Source organism: Cupressus sempervirens, chromosome 4, assembly GCF_028749045.1.
Source record: "Cupressus sempervirens isolate cs-2001-9-10 chromosome 4, ASM2874904v1, whole genome shotgun sequence".
NCBI classification, from domain to species: domain Eukaryota; kingdom Viridiplantae; phylum Streptophyta; class Pinopsida; order Cupressales; family Cupressaceae; genus Cupressus; species Cupressus sempervirens.
Window position 1 is genome coordinate 544,355,917 of NC_143121.1, and position 24,035 is coordinate 544,379,951.

The 24,035-nt window shown below is 34.8% G+C and overlaps 1 protein-coding gene across 1 annotated transcript in view; it reads right to left on the reverse strand.

Moving 5' to 3' along the window:
* The window catches only part of LOC149562341 (Insulinase (Peptidase family M16) family protein), a 333,865-nt gene that overhangs the window by 126,413 nt on the left and 183,417 nt on the right, over positions 1 to 24,035 (reverse strand). The window contains exons 15-18 of the mRNA XM_089825868.1: positions 17,372 to 17,474; positions 16,918 to 17,013; positions 16,628 to 16,817; positions 15,767 to 15,828 (exon numbers count right to left, since the gene is read on the reverse strand). Of these exons, the coding sequence (XP_089681994.1) occupies positions 15,767 to 15,828; positions 16,628 to 16,817; positions 16,918 to 17,013; positions 17,372 to 17,474 (451 nt within the window). The remainder of the gene's footprint in view (positions 1 to 15,766; positions 15,829 to 16,627; positions 16,818 to 16,917; positions 17,014 to 17,371; positions 17,475 to 24,035) is intronic.

Below are 24,035 nucleotides of genomic sequence, written 5' to 3' on the forward strand. Positions count from 1 at the left end.
TTAGGGACGGCCCCAACCATACTAGGGACAGTCAAAGGTTTCAGATCATTGGGTTGACCATCCCCGCATTTTGGCAATGTCTCTTGATTGTTTTGCTCATTTGGAAATGGCATGGAAATATTTCAAGCATCTTGATGTCCCCCAAACTATCTCCCTTTTTAGTACCTACAATATTGGGTGGAAACACATTTTTGTGTTAAAAGAAGGCCTATGATTTCCAATTTGGTTGGCACCACCTTTGCCATACTTTGTTAATTCCATAACTTTCAATCATGATGTTCTGATAGCAGATCAGTCTGATCTGATATTGTTATATATATATATATATATATATATATATATATATATATATATATTGATCTGAAGTCTTTGTATTATCCTCTCAAGGATATCAACGCCTATCTTTGAGTATTAGTTTAGTTCTAACTAATCACCTTTTGTTAGTTTAGTATTAAACTTGCTTTTGCATGGAAAGTCGCCGACTTTAAGGGATGAGTCAAAGTAGACTTTGGAAGGGACATGTTTTTTGTAAGGACATGCCCCTTGATCTCTATATTTAATAAGGGTATGATTGAAGTCCAAGGACACACAAGAAACATAAGTCTGCTCCTTAAATCAATATTGCCTTGAGACAACTTGCAGAAGTGAAAAAAAATTTAGAACTATATCTCTCAATTCATTCAAGACTAAACATTGAAGGTTATCTAAAACAAGCATAAAGAAGGTATTATCTAAGTTTGATTAAATACCAAAATTTGCAGAAACTTTACATGGTATCAGAGCCCTAGTAGTCGAACCTAGGCTTTGCAAATTAAATAACCAGACTTGATATATATCTAGCATCATTCTCCTATCTTCAATGGCATACACAATTAGACCCAAGGATAGGTTTGATGGGAAAGAACATTTTGATGCCTAGAAATTCAAAATCATGATGATTCTTGAAGAAAATTAAGTAAAACAATTTGCTGATTCAGAATCCAGAAAACCTACTGTTGAACCTCATAAATCTATCTGGAGTAAAGGAAAGGAAAGTCATTTAGATCATATTAGATGGAGTGAAAAATTATATAGTACCCATGCTAACAAAACATCAAACAGCATTTAATATGATGAATGCATTACTAAGTGCATATGAGGTTAACAATGCAACTAGAGTTCTCACTAAAAAGGCAACTAAATCACATACAAATAAAGAATGGACAATGAATGAATTCTTACTTCCTAAGGGTTTCCAACCGAAGAGATGAACTTTCAAGTATAGAAACCATCATTAATAATACAGAACTAACACTGATGGCTATAGATGGATTACCAGATTCATTGGAAACATTCACACAAGGATTAAGTGCTAGAGATAATCTTCCTAACTTCAATAGACTTAAGGGAGACTGTCTTCAGGAAGAATCTAGAAAACTTAAAAAAGGAGGAAAATTGAAAACTGAAGATAAAGAACTTCATGTTCTTAATACAAATTGCTATAAAGGCAACAAAAAGCATTTCAAGAAGAAAAGGGGTAATCAAAAGAATGACAACCCTAAGAAAGATCTATCCAAAATAAAATGCTTCAGATGTGAAAAGTTTGGACACCATAGATCTAATTGCCTTGAGAATTCTAAACAATAAGTGAACTATACAAATATTACTAGGGAAGAAGATAACTGTGATCCTGAGAATAATGTATTGTATTCGGCACTATCAAATGAAGTCTCAAGTCAAGCATGGGTGATTGATAGTGGATCATCTCAACATATTACAAGATACAAAGAAGCACTAGACTCAAATTGGGGTGGAAGTGTTAAGGATAGAAAAAGTACTTCAGGATGTTCTTTCAGTTTAAGATCAGCAATGATATCTTGGATATGCAAAAAACAATCTTCAGTAGCACAAAGTTCCACAAAAGCTGAATACATTGCAGTAGCGATAGCCTCTCGGGAAACAGTTTGGCTTAGAAAGTTAGTTGCGAGATTATTCGGTCAAGCCTTGAATCCTACAATTATTCATTGTGATAATCAGAGTTCCATCAAGCTTCAGGTGATTCCAGTTTTCCATGATAGGTCCAAGCATATCGAAATCCCTTACCATTATGTGAGAGATATGGTAGACAAGAATACTATAAAATTAGAAACATTTGCACTACAGATCAAATAGCAAATATTCTCACCAAACCTCTCTCTCGAGTGAAGATAAATCACTTCAAGAAAAGACTTGGTATGGTTGAATTGTAATTCATTTGTATTCTTTAATTATTAATAAAATAATTGTATTGTCAGGCTATTGACTGGTATGGGCTCCACCATTTGTATTCATTACTTTAGAGGTGACGATCATTGAGATAATGAACATTTGTATGAACAACATTATGAGAGATGACGATCTCTTAGATAATGTACTAAACAATAGAGTTCTACTGTAAGATCTAAATGAGTTCAAGATCACATTGTTATGTCTATAAGTCACAATTTGGATAAAGAAAGAATTTTACTCTCCAGAGTTTATCCTGTGTTATGGTAGATCTTAACTCAAGATCATGTTGTGATATAAGAATACTAGTACTTATGAGTCACAACTTGGATAAATGAAGAATTTAATTATTCTCTAGATTTATCCTATATCTTGTATTCTTTGTAATACTGTTATCACTAGTAATAATGATTTGTCATATAATAGGTTTAGTAATATGACATTATATCATGTGTTCAATGATACCACATGCTAAGAAGATTCAAATAGATATAGCGTATCAATCCTTGCTTGTTCATTTTTATTGATGTTGCTAGATATGATATCTTTCAGTATGACTATCAAGTTAAGAGGAAGTATTAATTCCGTAACTTTCAATCATGTTGTTCTGATAACAAATTAGTCTGATCTGATATATATATATATATATATATATATATATATATATATCTTAAGTCTTTGTATTATCCTCCTAAGGATATCGGCACCTATCTGTAATGTCCCCTCTTTAGTTCGACATGACATTGATCATGGATTTTGCCTATTCCAGACTCTCGTAGGCAAATGGTGTGGAGAGAGAGTCAATTCTGCGGATCAGATGGTCATATCTTGCTCTTGAAGAAGTGTTAAGAGGTTATATTTTATTGGGGCCTACATGTTATAATTTTAAGTTGAGTTGCACTTTTTATTTTATAAAATTACTTTATTATAAAAAGTGCATTATAATGAGATTTTATAAAGGATATTTCTAGAAGTTCTAGCAACTTCTTAGAAAAGTGAATAAATAGAGGGTTGGGCCTCTCATTTTGGACATGCTTGGATTTGAGATTTCTTCTACTTCTTCCATTGTGGAGCAAATTTGTAGTCTCTTGGGTCTGCAAATTATTATTTGATCTTTGGGAACGAATCACTCCCTTGGATTGGCGACTTTGAGGGTGTGAAATATCACCTGAATTGTTGCATTTGAGGAGTTGGTAATTCAGCCATCTCATTTGGACTTCATTGAGATTCAGTTATAAGGGTTTACTTTGGTTGGAATAAGGGTTTTAGTTGTGCCCTAGCATTTGTGGATTGATTAACAGGGTTTGAAGACGCAGTTGTGCATTATTTTCAGACTGCCAGTCGAGGATTTGGACCCATGTTTTTGCTCATAACTCCTAATTGGCTTGACGGATGAATTTCATATTTTAGGGGGTTATTCAGCAACCCTAGGCGCCCAGATTTATTGCTTTTGGAGTGACAAAAAACGCTGCAATATTTTTATCTAGCAGCCGTACCAGGCCGTACCTGTACGGCCCTGTCAGTTGGGCAACAGCAGCAATTTTGTGAGTCGGTTTGGGGCAGATTCTGAGGTCTTCGTGTGGCATTAATTCAGCATTCATATCCGGCAAAATTGGAGCTATTTCAGGTGCACAAACTGAAGTTTTGATTGCCAAAATATTGCATGTTATGGATTAGAACAATCAGCACTGTCATTGCATAAATAGTTATTTCCAGTCATTAATAACTGTTGTAAAAGTTTCGTCATTTGCATTCCAAATCTGAACTGGGTTTATTGTTCATGCCATAACATTGCATTGTCAAGAGCTTGATGTGTTAGAAGTGCATAGTTGTGACAGTCTCTCATTGTAATCAGTTCTATTTGCTGTCATAAAATCAGAATTGCATTGGACTTCATATTTGAGTTTCATATTGTCATCTATCTCTTAGATTGGTAGTGTTATAATCTGGAATTGTTGTTCATACATTATTGGCATCATATATTGAGGTTTTGTTGTACAACAATTAGTAATATTGCAGCCTTATTCAGTTACATGCGAACTGTTTGACAAAATTCCTAAGTCCAGTTTGAGGGTTTCAGTGGCCTTTATAGTAAGGGCCATTACACTATCTTTGAGCATTAGTTTAGTTCTAACTAATCACCTTTTGTTAGTTTAGTATTAAACTTGCTTTTGCATGGAAAGTCACCAACTTCAAGGGATGAGTCAAAGTAGACTTTGGAAGGGACATGTCATTTGTAAGGGCATGCCCCTTGATCTCTATATTTAATAAGGGTATGATTGAAGTATAAGTACACACAAGAAACATAAGTCTGCTCCTTAAATCAATACTGCCTTAAGATGACTTGCAGAAGTGAAAAACATTTTTAAAACTATATCTCTCAATCCATTCAAGACTGAACATTTAAGCCCTATAATAATAAAGAATTTCCCTACTTTTGCACATTTAAGCCCTCCAACAAGGATCTAAGCTTTGTTCTCACAATACGAAAAGACAATGTTTAGGGACTATCTTTCAAAACTTTTCAAAAGGTGTTGTCCCAAGTCAGCAATCAGGCTTGGTTTAAAACCTTCCCATGTCTACATCCCAATATAAGTAACCAATTATTGGCAATCATTTAAAATTGTGCTACCTAGTAAGTGTAGATTTTAAATTCATAAAGAAATATTCACTGAACACAAAATAACTCGTATTAAACACCCTATTTATCAAGTAAACTTTTCCTTCCTAGCTTAGATATTTACACATTCCATCAAGCCATGAAAGAATTATATAGGGATTAACCTAACCAATGGATTGGAAAGTTATGTTATCCATTATTAGTAATGCTTAGAGAAAAATCCATTTTACAACACTTTAATCTCCTGAAGGAAGGAAACCATAATTTCCTCTTAAAGCATCTACTTAAGTACTTTATAAGGAAAAATTCCTTCATAACTTCATTGTGACTAATAGCCAGGAGAAAAACTGCAACTGTAAATCTGTAGAATGTTCCACAAGCAAAAAATAAACAAAAGCTAAGTTGTAATTTTAGCTTCACAAAGAAGAAAGTGGAAGTAAATATTTATATCTCATACCTTTCTAACTTTATAGAGAAATGTAATATCCCTAACCAAATATATTGCTCAAATCTCTCAAAGAAATCTCAGAAATTTTAACCAACTAGTTTTATGAATGCATTTGAGGTTTCACCAGTAAAACCATATTAAACAACTAGATCAGAGGAAGTCTCAAAACATTATTAGTTTATTAATAAATCTTCAGCAGCAATGCATTTCAGAAATAATATTTCATTGAAGTTCTTCAGCAAAGTGACCAAGAAATACAATCGTAGCTACAGAAAAATACAAGAAGATTGGATATGAAAAATTTGAACCTAAAGCACAGTGTGAAACACCTTCGCGATGTCTCTAACCAACAATGGGTTTCTGTCCATTGTCCAATATCGAGGGTTTTCGTTCTCTCGCCTGCTCAAAATTGTAGCTTTCGCAAACTCTACAAGAGAGAAAAAGGAATTCCAAAATAAAAATTCAAGCATGTTGTGAATGAGTCTTGCACCCTCTTTTACACCCAACCTAGTGACTCTTCGTATTCTCTGGCGACTTTGTTTATTCATTTCCTTTTTAAAATAAGACTTTTTCCCACTGAGGAAATAAGTAAGTGTCTATAATAATAAAGTGGCTCTCTCTATAATAATAAAGTGACTCTGTTTATAATAATGCTAACTTATTTTATTGATTCAACTCATTAATTTATCAATTAAATCTTCAGACGTTAAAATCTATGATTAGATGGACTCTGATATGGATCTGGAACAACTCGTCGAAAAGGTCTCGACAAGATGTTCCTAGTCCAATGCTGAAATGCCAAGAATACTAAGTCTCTTGACTTACTAAAAATAGTGTCTAAAAACTCCACTGAAACAACCCTGATTGGCCAACAACTACAACTATTCGGGCCAAAAATGGAATTCATCCCAGAGAAAACTCAAAAAGCCCACAGAACCAAGGCAAAATGGGCTAACTATGCAACAAAATCCATTAACCTAGAAAAAGGGACATGACAGACCTCCCTTCCCAAAGATTGATTGCCCCCAAGGAATTCACGTCAGTAAGTTGAACCAAATGCCTGGATCCTAGATCTGCCTCAAAGTTGGTGCTCTATCCAATCTCTATGCTACACTAGTGTAAACATCTATAACCCCAAAGTCATGAAACACCACAACATCTGTAATAGTCCTTAAATCGGATCAGAAAATTAATACTTATGCTGATGGGATTTTTGTTAAACAACTAGTGTATGGTTTTCTGTATTAACTATGAAGCCATTAAAACATACCAACTCTCATAATGCATGCCAAAAGTCAAAGACAGTTTGAATAATGCAGAGCTCAAATACAAAGCAATATTTAGAACAATGATATCATAAACATACTGTATGCAAATCTATTTGAAAGCGTGATAAAGATAATGGACTGAGTTCAATATCAATACTTGCAACGACTGATTAGTCTCACTAATATAAACAAGAAATCAAGAACCTGGAGTTAGCTGCTGAAAGTGAACTATCCACGTGACTTGATTTGTGGAAGCTACTGCAGACTACACCTCCAATGTTAGCAAATAATCCAAGACCACCTTTCCTTGATGTTGGACAGAAGATACTGCTGCCTTAAGCTACCAGTGTCTGTGTCTCCTATTGCTAATGGTGGAACTCCCGCACTTAGCTAATCTTCAAATTGTAGACTTGATACCACCAGTTCCTGAGAGTTCAGACTGCCTTCGGTTGGTATTGCGAAGGCTCATGAACTGCCCATGAGATACTCTTCAAAGACTTAGGCGGCTTGCAACCAACTCTGATTTCTGTATACTACTCCAACTAACAATTACATACATGTCACCACTAGAAGAGTTTATTCATGTTTTGCATTTCCTATGATGCAATTCTGGACTATTGACCGTCTCTTTCTCTTACCCCGGGTTCAACTGTTGCAAGAGTGATACTAAGAAAGAAGCTGTAAAGCTCAATAGTTACAATAACAAATACTCACGTAAGGCACTAGCACTAAGACAATATTTCTGTTGCAGGATGAACGTCCAGCTATTCTGCTCACCATCCAAAGTAATTATCAAATCAATGGTATCTTCTGCATACAATCCTCAAATACAACCCGTATACTCCTTGTTGTCTAGAGAACTCCAACTTACTATCAACTTCTAAGGTATTTAATTGAACTTCAATACTAATATGCACATGTGAGTGCCAGGTTTGCATCCAGCCTCATTGGTTTTCCTCAAGGGGTCTCATCCTTAGGAAATATTCAGTCACATTTAAGCAACCTTTAGGATGTATAGAAATATCATATATGTGTTGTTTTAATCCCAAGGCAAAAAGCTTTCTTAAATAACCTTGAAGTGTGGGGAGATACAAACAACTTAGCAATGTGGGATAAAAGACTATTTCATCTCTTAGTCACTTAAGTCATTTTGCCCTAAAGTGACTTCAAATAATAAAGTACTTTATATTTCAATCCAATAAAATAAAGTGACTAAAAGCTTAGGATTTCCCATTTAAATCTCCTCAACTAAAACCCAAACTCCTATGACTGGTTGGCATCCTAAATAATATGTCGTTAGCCTATCCAGATGGAACGATACACCAATTAGGTGCCAATAAAGCTAGCGTAGAGAAGGGGGCATTACGACATCAATAAACATCACAAAATATCTCACATTTAGACTCAGTCAAGAAACCTGCCATTCTTTGTTATTATAAAAGAAAATACTCTCTAACTGAGTACCTTACTCGAGCTGTAATTACATACTCCTCTAATATCAAGAGGTGGCGCGAGCTCAATAGTTTGTCAACCTCCATCAAGAAAGGAACGAAACAAAACGCTCCTCCCAACTCCCTAATCCATAACCACCCATATGAATGCTCCACTTGGCTCCCAAGTGAAGACCTATGTGGTGTCTGTGATACCACCAAGTCACTCTTGTATTACCTACGACCATGAAGAGGATAAGGCCAACCAAACTGACACAAACAACATGCCACCATACTGGAAATGGTGGAGTAATTCAACAATATGTGTCGTAAGAGTGGACATCTTAGTAGAGTGCAACTCAACAAGCCCACCTGTCAAACCTCCATCAACTACGCAAGAATATATCTCATCCCAACTATCCAAATCTGGCACACACAAAGAATCCATCAAAATTGAAACAGGTCCAAGAAGATCATCAAACTCATGTCACCCAACTCTAACCTCACCCTCACCATGCCAGAAGTGGTGAACCCTATTAGTGGAACCCACCCGAGCTATACTGTTAATTCTATGAATAATCAGGTCCCAAAACCAACTACAATCGCATCCATCAATTGTAAGGAGATACAAACCACTGGAAGAACCTGCAACACCACAATCACACCCAACCTTTGCAAAACCCCCACAAATGTGCTATCTCTGCAAGTAACCCATCTTGTAGCAACTAACACCATAATCACATTAGATCTCTATGATATAGAAGTAACCAACCCTCTCGAATAGGTATCGCTATAATGGAAAACTAACTGTTGCCCCTATATGTACTCTCCCAAAATCACCTAAGTCAGATACTTGCAGCCTCTAATCCTATCTTCTAAAGATGGAAGACCTTCATCCCACAATGGATGATACAATCTCTAAGACAATCCACACCTATACCTCATCAAGTCCTATACATGTGGATCAAATAAAAAATGGTGAGCGCTCCTCACTATATAGTCATGATGAATAACTCCAAACTCTATCAATGACTCATCATTAAGTACAATATGTCCACTGGAAGTAGATGAATCATGCTCAACCTGATCAGCCCTTGTGCTGTCATCATTGACAACCTCCTCAACTCCCATAACTGGATGTTGTGCTGGAATAGAATGTGCCACATTAAATTTATGATTAAGCTCAATAATCTGAGTTTTACTTCATGAAATGCCACTAAGGTAACCTCTATGGTGTCCTTGGATTTGTGAGCTCATAAATAAGAGTGTCCTTCCTTATTTCTTAATGCCTCATAATAGATCTTCGTGAGACTAAGAAGATGATCACAATCTGAAAGTAGATGTAGATAATCTGATTTCATTGTTTTCATCCCTTCCTTATGATGGAGCCCCAATTTCCAGGAATTAGGGCCTTCATTTATGATATTGAAGACTTGAAAAAAGATAATCCTTGATGACAAAGGTAAAATGAAAGGCATTTTAATGAGTTTAATGATAAGATATTTATATACAGAAATGTTATATAAATAATATACAAAAGTGAAATCATAAAAGATAAGTCTTAAAACATCTTATCACTGAACAAGCCATGATGTGGAAGTCATGAATCCATATTATAAGGGAACCGGTTCATAAATGCATACAATTCAACACTAGACAAGTACTTGATATTAAACATGTCATGTGAATCTTTTAAATCATTATCCAGGATGCAAAAGAATATTTCAGAACAGGAGGATGTACATTCATGCATAAATTTGTTTGAACAGTTTAAGTAGATGTAGATAATCTGAAGATGACCACGATCTGAAAGTAGATGTAGATAATCTGATTTCATTGTTTTCATCCCTTCCTTATGATGGAGCCCCAATTTCCAGGAATTAGGGCCTTCATTTATGATATTGAAGACTTGAAAAAAGATAATCATTGATGTCAAAGGTACAATGAAAGGCATTTTAATGAGTTTAATGATAAGATATTTATATACAGAAATGTTATATAAATAATTTACAAGAGTGAAATCATAAAAGATAAGTCTTAAAACATCTTATCACTGAACAAGCTATGACGTGGAAGTCATGAATCCATATTATAAGGGAACTGGTTCATATCTGCATACAATTCAACACTAGACAAGTACTTGATATTAAACATGTCATGTGAATCTTTTAAATGCATAGGAAGAGTTTTGTATTCAGTCAACATACTAAGTACTTTGTCCCCTTTGCTACATATTATGGTTTAACCAAAGCTAAGCTTGACCTAGAGCCTTCTTGTCCTTCTCCAAATCAAGCATCTTTCCTTTGCTTTGAATCTTTTGATATCTTGGAATATTGTCAAACAGTTGGTTCAAAATCTGAATCTACAAATGTATTATCTACTGCCACTATGGTTTGTATTTAGGTTTTGATTCAATGTTTCCTGCACCTTTTTAATCTATGAACTGATATAGTCCAGTTTGTAAAGGACCAACCAAGCTGCAGCTATACTGAGTGACTGACTGATCCATACATCTTGTCTGGCCCGACTATGGCATAATAACAGTCCTGGAAGAATCTGCCAACGTGTCCAGATGACCTGCAGACCGCGTCACTTCAATTTAATGTCGTGTCCCCATTTTGGAGGCAATTTGATTTAATTAATTTAATTAATTAGGTTGTCCAAAATAATGAATATTTTATGAGGATGACTAATTAATTATTTTAATTAAATAAATAAGTGGTATTAAGTTAATTATTTATAAAGTTATCAAATAAATAAATATTAAAAGGTAACTTTATATTTAATTAATTTAATAAAGTGACATGAATTATAAAATATTTTATAAAGTCACTTAATAGATAAAACAAAATAATGTTCTAGAAGCTTCTGGAGAAAGTGGAGGAAAAAGAATAAATAGGCACCCCGGGCTTCATTCTAATCATCCAGATTTGTTGTTGTTGATGTTGATATTTGTTGATGTGCATTATGGAGCCTAGGGTTTCTGCAATAGTCACAACTAGCCATTGAGAACGAAAACTCTCAATTGGTACGCAATTTTGAAGGTGTGAAATATCACTTGAATTATTGCAGCTGGGAGGAAGATACTTCAGTCTTCTATTTGTGCTACATTGAGAAAAAATATTTCAGGCCAAAAAAGCAGTTCGAAAAAGCAGGCCGAAAAAGCAGTTCGAAAAAAGCAGGCCGAAAAAGCAGTCCGAAAAGAGCAAGCCGAAAAAGCAGTTTGAAAAAAGCAAGCCGAAAAAGCAGAACCGAAAAAGCAGGCCGAAAGAGCAGGTCCGAAAAAGCAAAGAAAATTATTACAGCCATCTACAATCAGGGGCGGCAGCTAGAGAGGCACGACTTGGGCAGGTTATTTTCTGTTCAGTGGTATTACAATACATCTATTCTCTAAGGCGACTTCATATGCCAGGTCTGATGTGTATTTTCATAGTTGCCTTTCACTATAGAGTGCTGTTGTAATTGTCATTTTGTATCAGACCTATCATTCATTAATAGATACATCATTCATTTTTACATTCCTCACAATGGTATCAGCAATCCATGGCTTTAGTTGTATTTAATCATGCATGTGATTAGCGTACTGCTGTAGGGGAGTATTGAAGTTAGATATTTAGTATTGCATTAGTTTTCATTGGCAACTGCAGGTGCATATTATTTTACCAGCAATCATCATATTTTGATATCTTTGTAAATGCCAAGAGTCTTGGCTAACTTAGTATGAATATTGTATTGGATACTCATTCTCAATAAGGGAGATACAATTGTTGGTCATTAATAGTTGTCTTTGAGCGTTAATATATCATTTCTTATCAGCCAGTTAGCTTGCATACCAACTATTTGTTAAAATACCAGTTGGCTATAGGTGATCATTTTCATGATTAGAACTCATATATGCATTTACTATTGCCAAAATTAGTTGCATATTTATGTTAGGTCATTGTTTAGACAAATTTGGAATCTTTTGTAAGCATTCTCTTTGAGGCAAATCCAAACAACAATCACTGTAGCAATCTGAAAAGTTATATCAGTCAGAGGACCCTTGCTTGCAAAGTGTTTGACGAAATGTCAAACAACTGAAGTATAAATATTTTTGGTGTTGGAAGAAGTTATAACCTGTTGGGGTTATTACATTTAAGTTCCAGTCTGAAAATAATAATGCAGTGTTCACTGCTCCCATACTAGAAATTTCTTGAAATAACTGACTTGGTATCGCAGTTCTAATATTTTAAATAACTAAGTATGTGATTTCCACCATTATTTGGACAACGAAGCAGCTTTGTACACACAAGTCTTGTATTCACTTCAGATTAAATATCAAATCAAATACTTCAAAATACACACAGAGATAATATTTTTCTGATAAAATGATTCCTTCTCGCAGCTTTGTACACACAAGTCTTGTATTCACTTCAGAATAAATATCAAATCGAATACTTCAAAATATGCACAGAGATAATATTTTTCTGATAAAATGATTCCTTCTTGTGGTACATCATAAAACACCGTTTTATCAAATCCAAGAAGTTTTCAGAGTTATTCCTTTCCTTAAACATTAGAAATGTTGCACATTTGTAACAAATAAATAATGAGTTATAGAAATAAATCGATTGTGCTTTGAATAGAGCCTCTTGCAAATACTGTCCCACTGAAAGTTTGTCTATCTCCTTCCTCCATGGGACCCCTGACCCTTTTATTCTCGCTAATCACCGCCTTCAGATTGCAGAGCACTGCTCCATTTCAGTGGATTAATGGAAATGCCTGATGAAATTTTCTCAGTTGTAACCTCCTGACAATATTTTGTATATAAATACCTGTGGTAGAATCACAAGTTACTTCCTAGGAGGGTCTCTCTTTTAGAGGATGAATATACCCATCCGAGAATATGTGTTCACACAGCCCACTGGTGCAATAAGAAGATAGATACTGATGTCTCTTCCCTACCTTAATGATGGAGTTTGTTTCTCTGCTAGAGGTGCCGTTAAAAGCATTTGATTGCAAATAGATTCTTTATAGATTCTTTACAAATATTCAGATATCCCGAACGACTATCCCGAGAGTTGGTTTCAAAGCCTGGAGATAGCAATAAACTGAAAGATACTGTCACTGCAACAGTCGATCCAATCCCAAAGGAAATTTCTTGATTCCAAATTAATCATCTTCCTGTAAAGTCAACGAAAATTAATCTTTGTTTTCCAGATTTTGCTCATTAGATGTCGTTACCCAGATCTGTAACTCCAAAGATGTGCTTTTTTAATAAGCCTGAATCCATTCATTGAACTAAATGGCAATGTGAAGAGGTGTCCCAACGAGCATGAAGATCAACATATATAAACTTTTTTCCTTTTGGAAACAATATAGAGCAATCAATTTTTTATTCCGACCCCATCCAACAAGAATACTTAATCTCAAATTCCTGGCTGACACTGAGCTTAGCAATTTCAATATTTGACAGAAAAATATACACACTATTATTAATTTGTATTCAAATATCACATATCGGCAATAATAATTGCTCCCAAAATGTTTTGATCTTGCTAGTATTTAGGTTCCGCTGCAGCAAATATTTTTTATTATTAAATATAGAAATATCATGTACAGGACCCATGACTAAACATGAGAAAGATTATAATGATAACATGGCCCCAAAAATCATTATTTTGCCAAAATATAGCTTTTGCGGATATTCTGCTTTGCACTAATTATTGGAGCATTAAAATATTAATCCCCTTCATAGTTACAATACTAGTAATTCATTTGAAAAATTTATTCAGGGCCACTATAAAGTCACAGTAATTATCTTCACAGCAGCAATGATAATATTTAATATAGTTGCCGACTGTCTAACCTTATAAAAGGTAGGTTAAATACCAATCAAGATATTTTTTGAACTTAGACTTCATCCATGCCAAAAAATTTCCTTTTGATTAAACAATTCACACATCGCATAGTATTTTTAATCCACCCTCCATTTATTAGTCACATCAAAAGCAATATAAAAAACTTCAACCTCAACAATTTGTGCTACTTCAGTATATCGGCTAAGCTTTAAAAAGATCTCTATTGAGTCTTCAGATTATTTAAACCATTTTCTACAAATTTGTCTCGGACAACACTTTAAATTAATTTCTACATTATTAACCCCTCAGGCTGGCAGGGTACACTATTCTAATGAAATCTCTGATTCTATCCAACAAGAAGGTAGGATCATTGCTCTGATACCACTACAATATCCCTAACCAGACATTTTGCTCAACTCTCTCAAAGAAATCTCAGAAATTTTAAAACAAGTAATTTCATGAATGCATTTTAGATTGCACCATAAATCCCCATTAAAAACCAGATCAAAGAAAGTCTCAAAACATTATTACAATAAATCTTCAACAGAAATATATTTTCAGAAATAATATTCCATTAAAGTTCTTCAACAAAATGACCGAGAAATCCAATCACAGTTACAGAAAAATACAGCAGGATTGGATATGAAAAATATGAAACTGAAGCACAATGTGAAACACCTGCACAATGTCTCCAACTGACAATGGGTTTCCGTCCACTCTCCAAGATCAAGGGTTTCCATCCTCTCACCAAGTGAAAGCTATAACTTTTGTAAACTCTTCCCGAGAGAAAAATGAATTCCAAAATAATAAACCAAGCATGCGGCAAATGACTCCTCTCCACTTTTTTAAGCCCAAACAGGTGACTTTTTGTATTCTCATTTCTCTTTCTTTATTTTATTTTTAAAGTCATACTTTTTCCCATTAAGGAAATAAAGTGATTATAATAATAAAGTGACATTTAATAATTTGAACTTATTTATATAGTCACTTTATTAATTAATCAATTAAATCTTCAGGCATTAAAAATCTCATATCAGATGGACTCCTATATGCATGAGCGATAGCTCATCGGAAAGGTCTCAACAAGATGCTCCTAGTCCAACCCTCAAATGCCAAGAATACTGAGTCTGCTGAGTTACTAAAAATAATAATTCCACTAAAACAAACCCGAGTGGCCAACAAGTGAAACTGCCTAGGCCAAAAACTGAAGTTATCCCAAAGAATACTCGGTTAGCCCATACGACCAAGGAAAAATAGGCTAACGGTGCAACAAAATTCATTGACCTATAAAAGAGGCCATGACAAGAAATCTCTTTGGAAAGGAAGATGTGACAGGCACAACAGTTACTATACTAAGCCATTATTTAAGTCTGAAGTAGTGTATAATAAATTAATACATGTGACAAAGTCCTGCTTAATACATCACATAACATTGTAAGACAGCTTGATTTACAGTAAGAAAGCTTCAGCTGCAAAAACTATATGTCATCATGCATGCAAACAATAAAGAAGAGGATCATGAGAATGTGAAATTTGTGAAGAATTGAATACCAAACAGTGTTCTATCATGTCACACCCATTTGATAGCAAATAGAGATCCCCATAACTAGCGATTTGTGATAGCTGTAGCAATGGCTACACCTATTCAATACTTAATAGTCGTATATTATATTTAATGAATGTGAAATTATCAGATTTAATGCATCACATGTTAGTATAAGATTTGATTTCATCATTTCAACAAAAGGTGATTCTTTTGAGATTTACTATCTAGAAACTCCTTCCAAGTTTTGTTTTCCTCTTTCTTTCATCTTTTGTTGATGCCCTACTGCATGTAGTTCACAACCAAGTGGAGAATCTCAATATCTCCATTTGTTGAGTAAACATATAAACAAAAAATTTAGAAGAGTAAGTACCTGGAACCCAGTTCCTGTATGGTCAATACTGTAAGCAAGTCCAGCAACTTCTGCATAATAAGCTGGAGAAAAGATAAATGCAAGATGGTCAATAGAAAAATTTAAACAATCAATTGATGCACATTACAAACACTAAAAGATCAATGATAAATATTTCTGACTATTTGCCTAGAGAATTTGTAAAATTAAACATTCTCATTTTGCTCAACTGAGGTACAACAATTCTTCAGAACTTCAAAACAGTTCCATGACAAAATTACCTGTTTCTGCTGAACAAAATTATCAAATTAGTAACTTAGACATGTGTACTTGAAACGTTTTTAAGTGAGAATCTTAAATTGCAGTTTCCCAAGTTATTTGGCTTCTAGCTCTAAGCTATAAAAAATCTGAACTAGTGAACAATGATACTATGAAGGTATCTATCACCAAACTCTTTATTGTCACTGAGCCATGAATTTGATAGCATAATGGATTTTATATATATCCAAACTAACCTGAAGAAAATGATCTTTATATGCAGATAAGATGCGACTTCCAATGGGTTAGCCTAGATAAAGTGAGAGGTTAGCCTAGATAAAGTGAGAGGTTTGCATAAAAGAAATAGAATATATTGTACTGATTTCCTGGCAGTGTTACTAGTTGAGCCCAAAAAACATGACATCACTATTCCTCTATTGTCATTGACAATTCATCATCAGAACCTGTGCAAATATCCTCTAAAGTTATACATTAAACTGCCAGCTTCCAAAGACCATTGCTTAATAATACAGCATTAAATTACAGAAGCGAATCCTCCAAATAAAGCCAACAAAAATCAAGGATAAAGCTTCTCAAAAGGTTTTGGAGTACTGTAATACTTACCATACTCATTCAAATAATCCACCAGTAACTTTGTAAAAATATCTGTTAGAATCTCTGCCTCTGGTGAATTGTTCGATTCAGGACAGTTAAAGTCCAGCTTGATAAAAGCTTTTGGAGTAAAGAACATTGTGTCTGATTTATACCACAGCCTTGAAAATCTGGATTTCCGCACTAGAATGGGAAGTTTGACCTGTTTGTTAAAGCAACTGTTAAGTAAATGCGATTGAGAAATTGCCAATCAAAAGATGTTTGATAAAACATGAACTTGTCACTGTATTATTTTTCATAACCTTTTCATCCTCTTGTTTGAGAGACAAGTCAGTGGGTATAAACATATTCGGCGAAGGTAATCCCAATCTTGAATCTGGTTCTGAGTTTTCCCATTGCTGCATCAAGTAGAAAAACAAGATTTACATAAAGAAATATAACTGAAAACAACATTATCCATGAGTAGTAGATCTGATTTCTTTTAAATTCAAAAGACACGTCATTAGGAACAACCACTAATTGAATTTATCTTCCATTGTCATATCAATAATGTGCTACAAGAGAATTATAATTATAAAAACAAATTGCCCTATTCTTTCCAATTTCAAGACTGACCAAAAGCAAAAAATTCAAAATAGTGCTCAGTATTGCCTCTTTCTAAAAACATAGAACAAACAGTTATCACTCTTGACAAAACAGATAAAGGCAACCTTTAATGTATTCACAATGTTCAAGACTTTATATGATTTTGCACACCTTTACTGATTCATCCTTGATTTTCTCAAGGGAGAATGCAGTTCCATACCAGGGTTCGGTTTCATTTGTGCAACCTTCAAACTGTTTTGAAGACCAGATTATTCTGTTACAGAAGCATATTACTTTCGTCACATTACGTATTACTGTATAAGCTATTTCAAAAAGGAAAGACAAAACTGCAAAGAGCAAATATAGTTCTCAATGTAAAAGAAAATGCACTGATTCCCAGGCATACCATAACGAATGTAAAATTTCATATCCCATTACTAAACAAGAAGAAATTCGTTGGCAATTTTAAATGAGCCAATAGGATAAAAAGTAAACCAATATACTAGTTCCAATACAATTTCATCGTAGACAGATGATTGTTTCTGGTGATTCCTCAATTATTCAAATGCTATCTAATGGGTGTATTGACTTAGTTTAGTCATCATAAGCAAAATCATTCTGCTAAACAATATAAATGAGTTGGAAGTGCTCTCTTACTCCCAAATAAACTTCAAGTATAGGCATGCTGAGAAATATGAACCCCGTACCAAATAGGGACTAGCAATAACCAGGTAAGAAATTATACCACGGGTACAGTTGTAAACAATATAACATGATTTGCTTCACCTTCACTATTTGCATATGCTAGAAATTAATGAATAACATCAATACCAAAAAGACCACCAAGTGAATCTTTAAAATATGTGACATGTCCTATAAAAAATACATATAGCATTTCAAAAAATGAAATCACTGGTTACAGTAAAACTGTATTAGCTTAGATTCTTAAACTAAACTATATACCTGTACTAATGATCTTATAAACAGACACATTATAATAAACTTAATCATATTTATATCATTCATGATCTAATATAAGTTTAGTTTTAAATCGAAGGCATTAACTTATGAGAACAAAGGCATGTGAAACTTAAAAAAATCATGTAGAGAATTGTAATCAAACTAAAACTTATCTATAAGCCTTAGAAACTGTTGTAACCTTAAAGATACAAAGCAACATGAAGCTAATAAACAAAAACATTACTTAAAAAGTATTTATCATGAAAAGTCTATGTTTTACATAAAAGAAAAGTTCTATAGAGTTTCTTAACGAGGGGACGGAGCATCCAGGGGCCTAAATATAGTGATAGCAGAAAGACAATGGTAGAGTGGGGTGACAAGGGGGGTCTGTTAATATACATGTACGACCTGAGAAAACAGTTATAAAAGGATGTATAAAACCATATTTCAAATGGAACTTCAGCAAATTACTAAAATAACGAAGTTATGAATACAAATTTCTCGATTGATAAGCAATGACGGTGAGTAAAGCGAGGGGTGCTAGGGTTTCAGCGAGAAGCCATGGCAGGCAAGGGGAGGATAATGAAGACAATGATGATGGGGAATCCCTGCATCTCCCTTTTGGGGTCTTGGGTTGCTCTGAGCAGATCGGTAGCGGGCAGATCTGCGTCGGGAGCTTGGACTGTGGTTGTGCTGGGCAGATCTGGTCTGTGCAGATCTGTGATGGAGTTTTGGACTTGGGCTGCTATGGGCAGAGCCATGCTGGGGTTTGGAGCTTTGGTGGCTTCCCTGATAGAGAGGAAGGTTGGGAGATCTTCGTCTCTCCTATATCTAGCCTGCATCCATGTTTCTATAAGGCCTGAAGCAGTGGTGATTGTGGGCTTCATTCCCCTGGAGTTGAGCGCATGTGTGCCTTTGTTGAAGATCTGGAGTGGCACTGCTCAGGGAGGATGTCCTCTAATCTTTTGGCTAGTAGCAAGTTAGTGGATGTCTCCGCTGATGGTGGGAGTGGTCTGCCCTGGCCTACGATATTGCTGAAGGGTTTTAAATTTTTAATTCAGCGTGCATATTTCTCTACAAACAAACCACAAGTTCAGTGTCATCTTGAAGAGCTCTACAGTGGCAGTGATCTGCGTTTTATAGCTGTGAATTCATTACTTAGACCTACGTTCGAAGTCTGTGAGTTGCGTCTGGTTTGCTGGCAACACTTACCATTTAATGGCTTCATATTTCCATTTGTTGTCGCAGTGTTTCATGCATTCGGTTTGAATTCTTCACAATAAGGAGAACGTAGTCTATTCTGAGGTTGTGGTTAATAATCTAGGAGTGATGTTATAGTTGGGGAGTACATTAATTATTGCAGATCACTTCCAGCCTTCAAGTTGAATCTCCTATATCACCCAGGTTTCCCAGGTTCATTAAATGTTCCAAATTAAATTAAATATTACTTCACGCCAAGTGTTTGTTAAAATGTTTCTTGGCTATAGGTGTAATTTACCATAAAAATTCTGATATATGCATTTGAAATGATCAAGAGTAGTTGCAATTGCCTTTTGTTCTTTGCTTAGTCATCGTTGAGTTAATGTGCAAGCATTGGACAATCACTTAAAACCATTGATCAAAATCGCGTAGATAAATTGATGATAAACAGGCTTCTCACTCGCCAAAAAAAACATAGTTCTTGCGCAAGAAAACAGAGCCAAGAAGTTGGCAATATATCACCAAGAAGTTGCAAACTTCTCCCAATAACTTATTGTTTTCTCTTCCTGAATTTCCTACCCAATAGGTTCTGCATTTTGTTCATGAATTGGATGAGGAATTTCCATCTCCACTTGTGGTTGGTTTTCAACAATTCATCTTATGTTTTGATTCATGAAATCAATCTCCTTTACTGATGAAGTGCAAGGTAAACAATGAGCCTAATTTGATGTCTTTTTCTCATTTGCAACCTTCTTTCTTCTTGATCTCGCTAAGTTTTTGCTGTAGCTTTTCTTTTATACTTTCAACCTTCAGGTTTCTCAACACTATGGGTTGCTTCATCATCATTGGAAAAATGTGCTTCCATGTTGCCCATCAAATAATAAGGTAATATTCTTTTCCATCTACTTGTAAATTTTCTAATCTACACACCTATTGGTATACTTGGTAACTACCTTCATTAATGTTGTCAAATTTGTAAGTTTCAGAACTAGACCATTTATTGGAGGAAGATCATCTTTCTCTTCTATATTTTATGGATGGGTACAATCTCCATCATCTTATAGTTGATCAGGTGTAGGAAAAAGTTCAGATGTCCTGATTAAGTTTACAAATATTCTTTACACACTCTCCTTGTCTCATATTCATCTCAGCTGAATTGGCCAAAAAGTCGCCAGCTACTACTTTGTGCTTGTATTCTTTCCATTCACCACACCAATTTGGTAATGGGGATCAAAACTGGCTTTGGACTTGCAAAAATAAAAAGTTGGCTTTACAAAGACAATTTGCTTCAGAGTTCAGAGTCGCAGACTACATCAGCATTCCACATGAGGATGCGATTTTGTTACTTATTGCATTTGTATATATCTAGATCAGCTTGTTTGGTTTGTTTCCTCATTTACTGACTCATTAGATGCATCTACTTATTGAATTTTGCCAAAAAATTGCATTTTTAATTAAATTGAAGTCATTCTTAAAATTTCCAATATTTTCCGGAGAAGTTACCAATTTATCTCCGATATTTGCCAAGAAAACTTTATTTTGCCTCGTCAATAAGTGCCAGAGAACGAGATTTTGAACTATGCCTAAAACCATTTCAAGCAAGCCATTACAATCTGAAAATAAAGGACAGCAAGATAGAGGTTTCATGCAAATTGTTTAACAAAATGTCAAACTTTTAAAAGTGAAGCAATTTGATGTTTGTTAGAGTTAGAACCAGCAGGGTCACTTACAATGGTATCAAAGCTTGCATAGTAAGTGTTTGACAAAATATGAAACCACTAGGATTGAAGTTAGAACTGATTGTGGTTACAAAAATGCTTACAAAAACAGGGAGACAAAGCATTTTGATGTTGAACTAGAGTGTGTGGAGTTGGAAGATTCGACTGCCCACTTTGATGCACTTGTAATTGATGATGATGATCCCAAGCTAGTTAGTGTTGTTGAGGCTGCTCCTAAGGCTAGCTTTGCTAGTCCCGATACTAGTGGCATTTTTCGTGCTTCTAATTTGCAACAGCAGAATGGTGATGATTTGTTTGATCATATTTGATTGGTGATGGCTGATTCCTAATGTTGACATTATTGTTTTTGAACTGAAACGTTGATATGGTGATGTATTTTGGCATTTGGTTATGTCATTAGGACTAAAACGTTAATATATGCGGTGAATTTTCTATGTTGTTGTACAATTAGCATAGTGGTGTATGAACTTATTTGTTGCTGCATATATATTCTTGTACAAACGAATCCAAACTCAAATCAAAAACAATTTGGACAAATTTTGAACCCGAATCTCAGACCCACATCCGTACTCAATCCAAGCTGCCAAATTAGCACAAGAGAATAGAGTTTATTTGGCGTGAAGAGAGATAAATAAGAAGCAAACCATCCAGTCTTGTTTCTATATCAGTGTTAGAGAACTGTGCTGGCTGATTACACATATTCAGTTTTTAAAGTCTGTTGTTTTGTAAAAAACCCTGCTAATTCTGATCTGTTTTCCTCAAAATTGGATGTTGGACATTTTGTCAAACACTTGGCACACAACTCATTTCTACCTGATATATGGTTATAGTTTACATTTTTTGGGTTTATAAATATTCCCAGTACAGATAGAAATGCATGTAAAATGAATATTATGCTCTCCACAATCAACAACCTTCATATTTCATGGAAGCATTGTTTCCATTACAATATTTCAAGAGAGAACATAAACATAATGAAATAACAGCAATTACAGATACAAAGTATTTGCAGATTACAAATCAATACTGAGAATATATGACCTTATTTGCTCCATCAAACTCAGCGTAGTGCTGTTATATAGTTTGGTACATCTAGTCTCATACAATATGCCAAAAAGATGTTGGTAAACATGCCCTAGTTAGGTAAACCCATCTCTTCAACCAAGAAAGACATATTACAAATGACATACAAATCAGCTCCAAAAGTACTTCTTAATGTGGTGCTAGGATTTGTTTGAAGTGAGACATGCAAGGCTGTCCCAAAAAGGAATGAAAATGCTGATCCAAATGTAGGACTATTCCGAAGGTACTATAAATCAGAATCCCAACCAAACCAGAGTAGTCAGCATATGCATAAAAACCCTCCTTTAATCAAGTCACTCCCTTCATTGAATGGTATCAAGGTTAGGGCTTAAAACCCTAAAGCTTCAAGTCACAATACCACCAATGAATGCCTCCAAACTGAACTAAAAAATATGCAATGTACCTCCAAACCTGTTCTGAAATACAATATAGCTCCAATGGAATTCCATGATAAATCCCTCCCTAAGTGATCTTGGGTTTCCATCCAAGACATGCAACTCCAAGGGTGCTTGTCCTAGAAGATGATCCAAAAGAAATTTCTCCAAAAAAAGTGAAAACAAATAAACTCTCCATACAACATATGCTTGGAGAAGGATGAGGCTCCATTATAAAGACTTCTCAAACCTTTGTTGAGCCTCCATTCTCAATGTGGGATTAAACCACAAATTTATTTTATTCTCTCCAAAAGCGACTTTATGTCATACTTTAAAGTTGACAATATAATAAAGTTGCTTTATTAATTTGAACAGCCCATTGTTTCAAAAATGACCTTCCAATATAATGATAATTTGACAAACAAAGTCCCTATTTTATGTGCCCAAAATTGAAAATTTCTCCTCCCAGTTCCAATGGGCTATAACACTAAGGTCCCCAACTTGCAAAAATGACCAAAAAACATTAGTATTGAAATCTGACAGCACAAGAGTGATCCCGATGATGAAAGATTATAAATGAGCTTGATCTATTGACTTACCAAAAATAGAAGCTCCGTCCAAGAATCTTCGAGGACAAGCTAGAAGCCGAAAATAACATGTGAAAGCATTATTTAACTACTCTAACCCATCCGAGCTCATTGGAAATATCTAAACACCCCTTAAATCACACTGACACAAACTCAGAATGTCAGCAACAACTGCATCCTAGAGGACCCAAAAATGGGTATATTACATGTTTTTTGTATTGGAATCATCAATATCATCTCAGGTATTCAGAGAATTTTGCTGCCGCATAGTCTTTACTCTTGTGTGCAGGCCAAAATGGTGCTATATGCAGAGGTTGGTACATGTATTACCAGTGAAGTACCAATTAACTTATATTTATGATAAGAGTGTGAGCAACGAGAAAATTGAATTATCATTTGTAAGCTTGAAATAGCTGGTCAGCTTTGTTCGCAACTTCTTTCTAATAGAATAAGGGAGTTGGTTTCCATGAAGGATTTTAATCTATTTGTGCATTCATCTTAACAAGCAATGATGTTTTGCCATCAAATCTTCCATTTCTATTATGGTTTGAAAACACTTGCCATTGTTAGTTGTTATCCTTCACAAATCTGAAATGGTATATACAAAGTTGCAAGCAAACTATTTGTCAAAATGCTTGTGAGAATGATTGCATCTTTTAAGTGGAAATAGCAAGGGGTTCTTATGCAATTGCACATGGAAAATTAATACAAATCATCATATCAGCTAGCTTGTTGGAACCACAAGTAGAGCCAATGCCACAACCACCAGCTTCACTCTGCAAGTCCTGTGTAGAAGCCATGTTGGTTTCGTCCTAGATCAAGACTAAAGAAGCTCATAATTAAATTTCAAAGAGATTTTCTATGGCTTGTTTTCCATAAATGACTTTCCCTT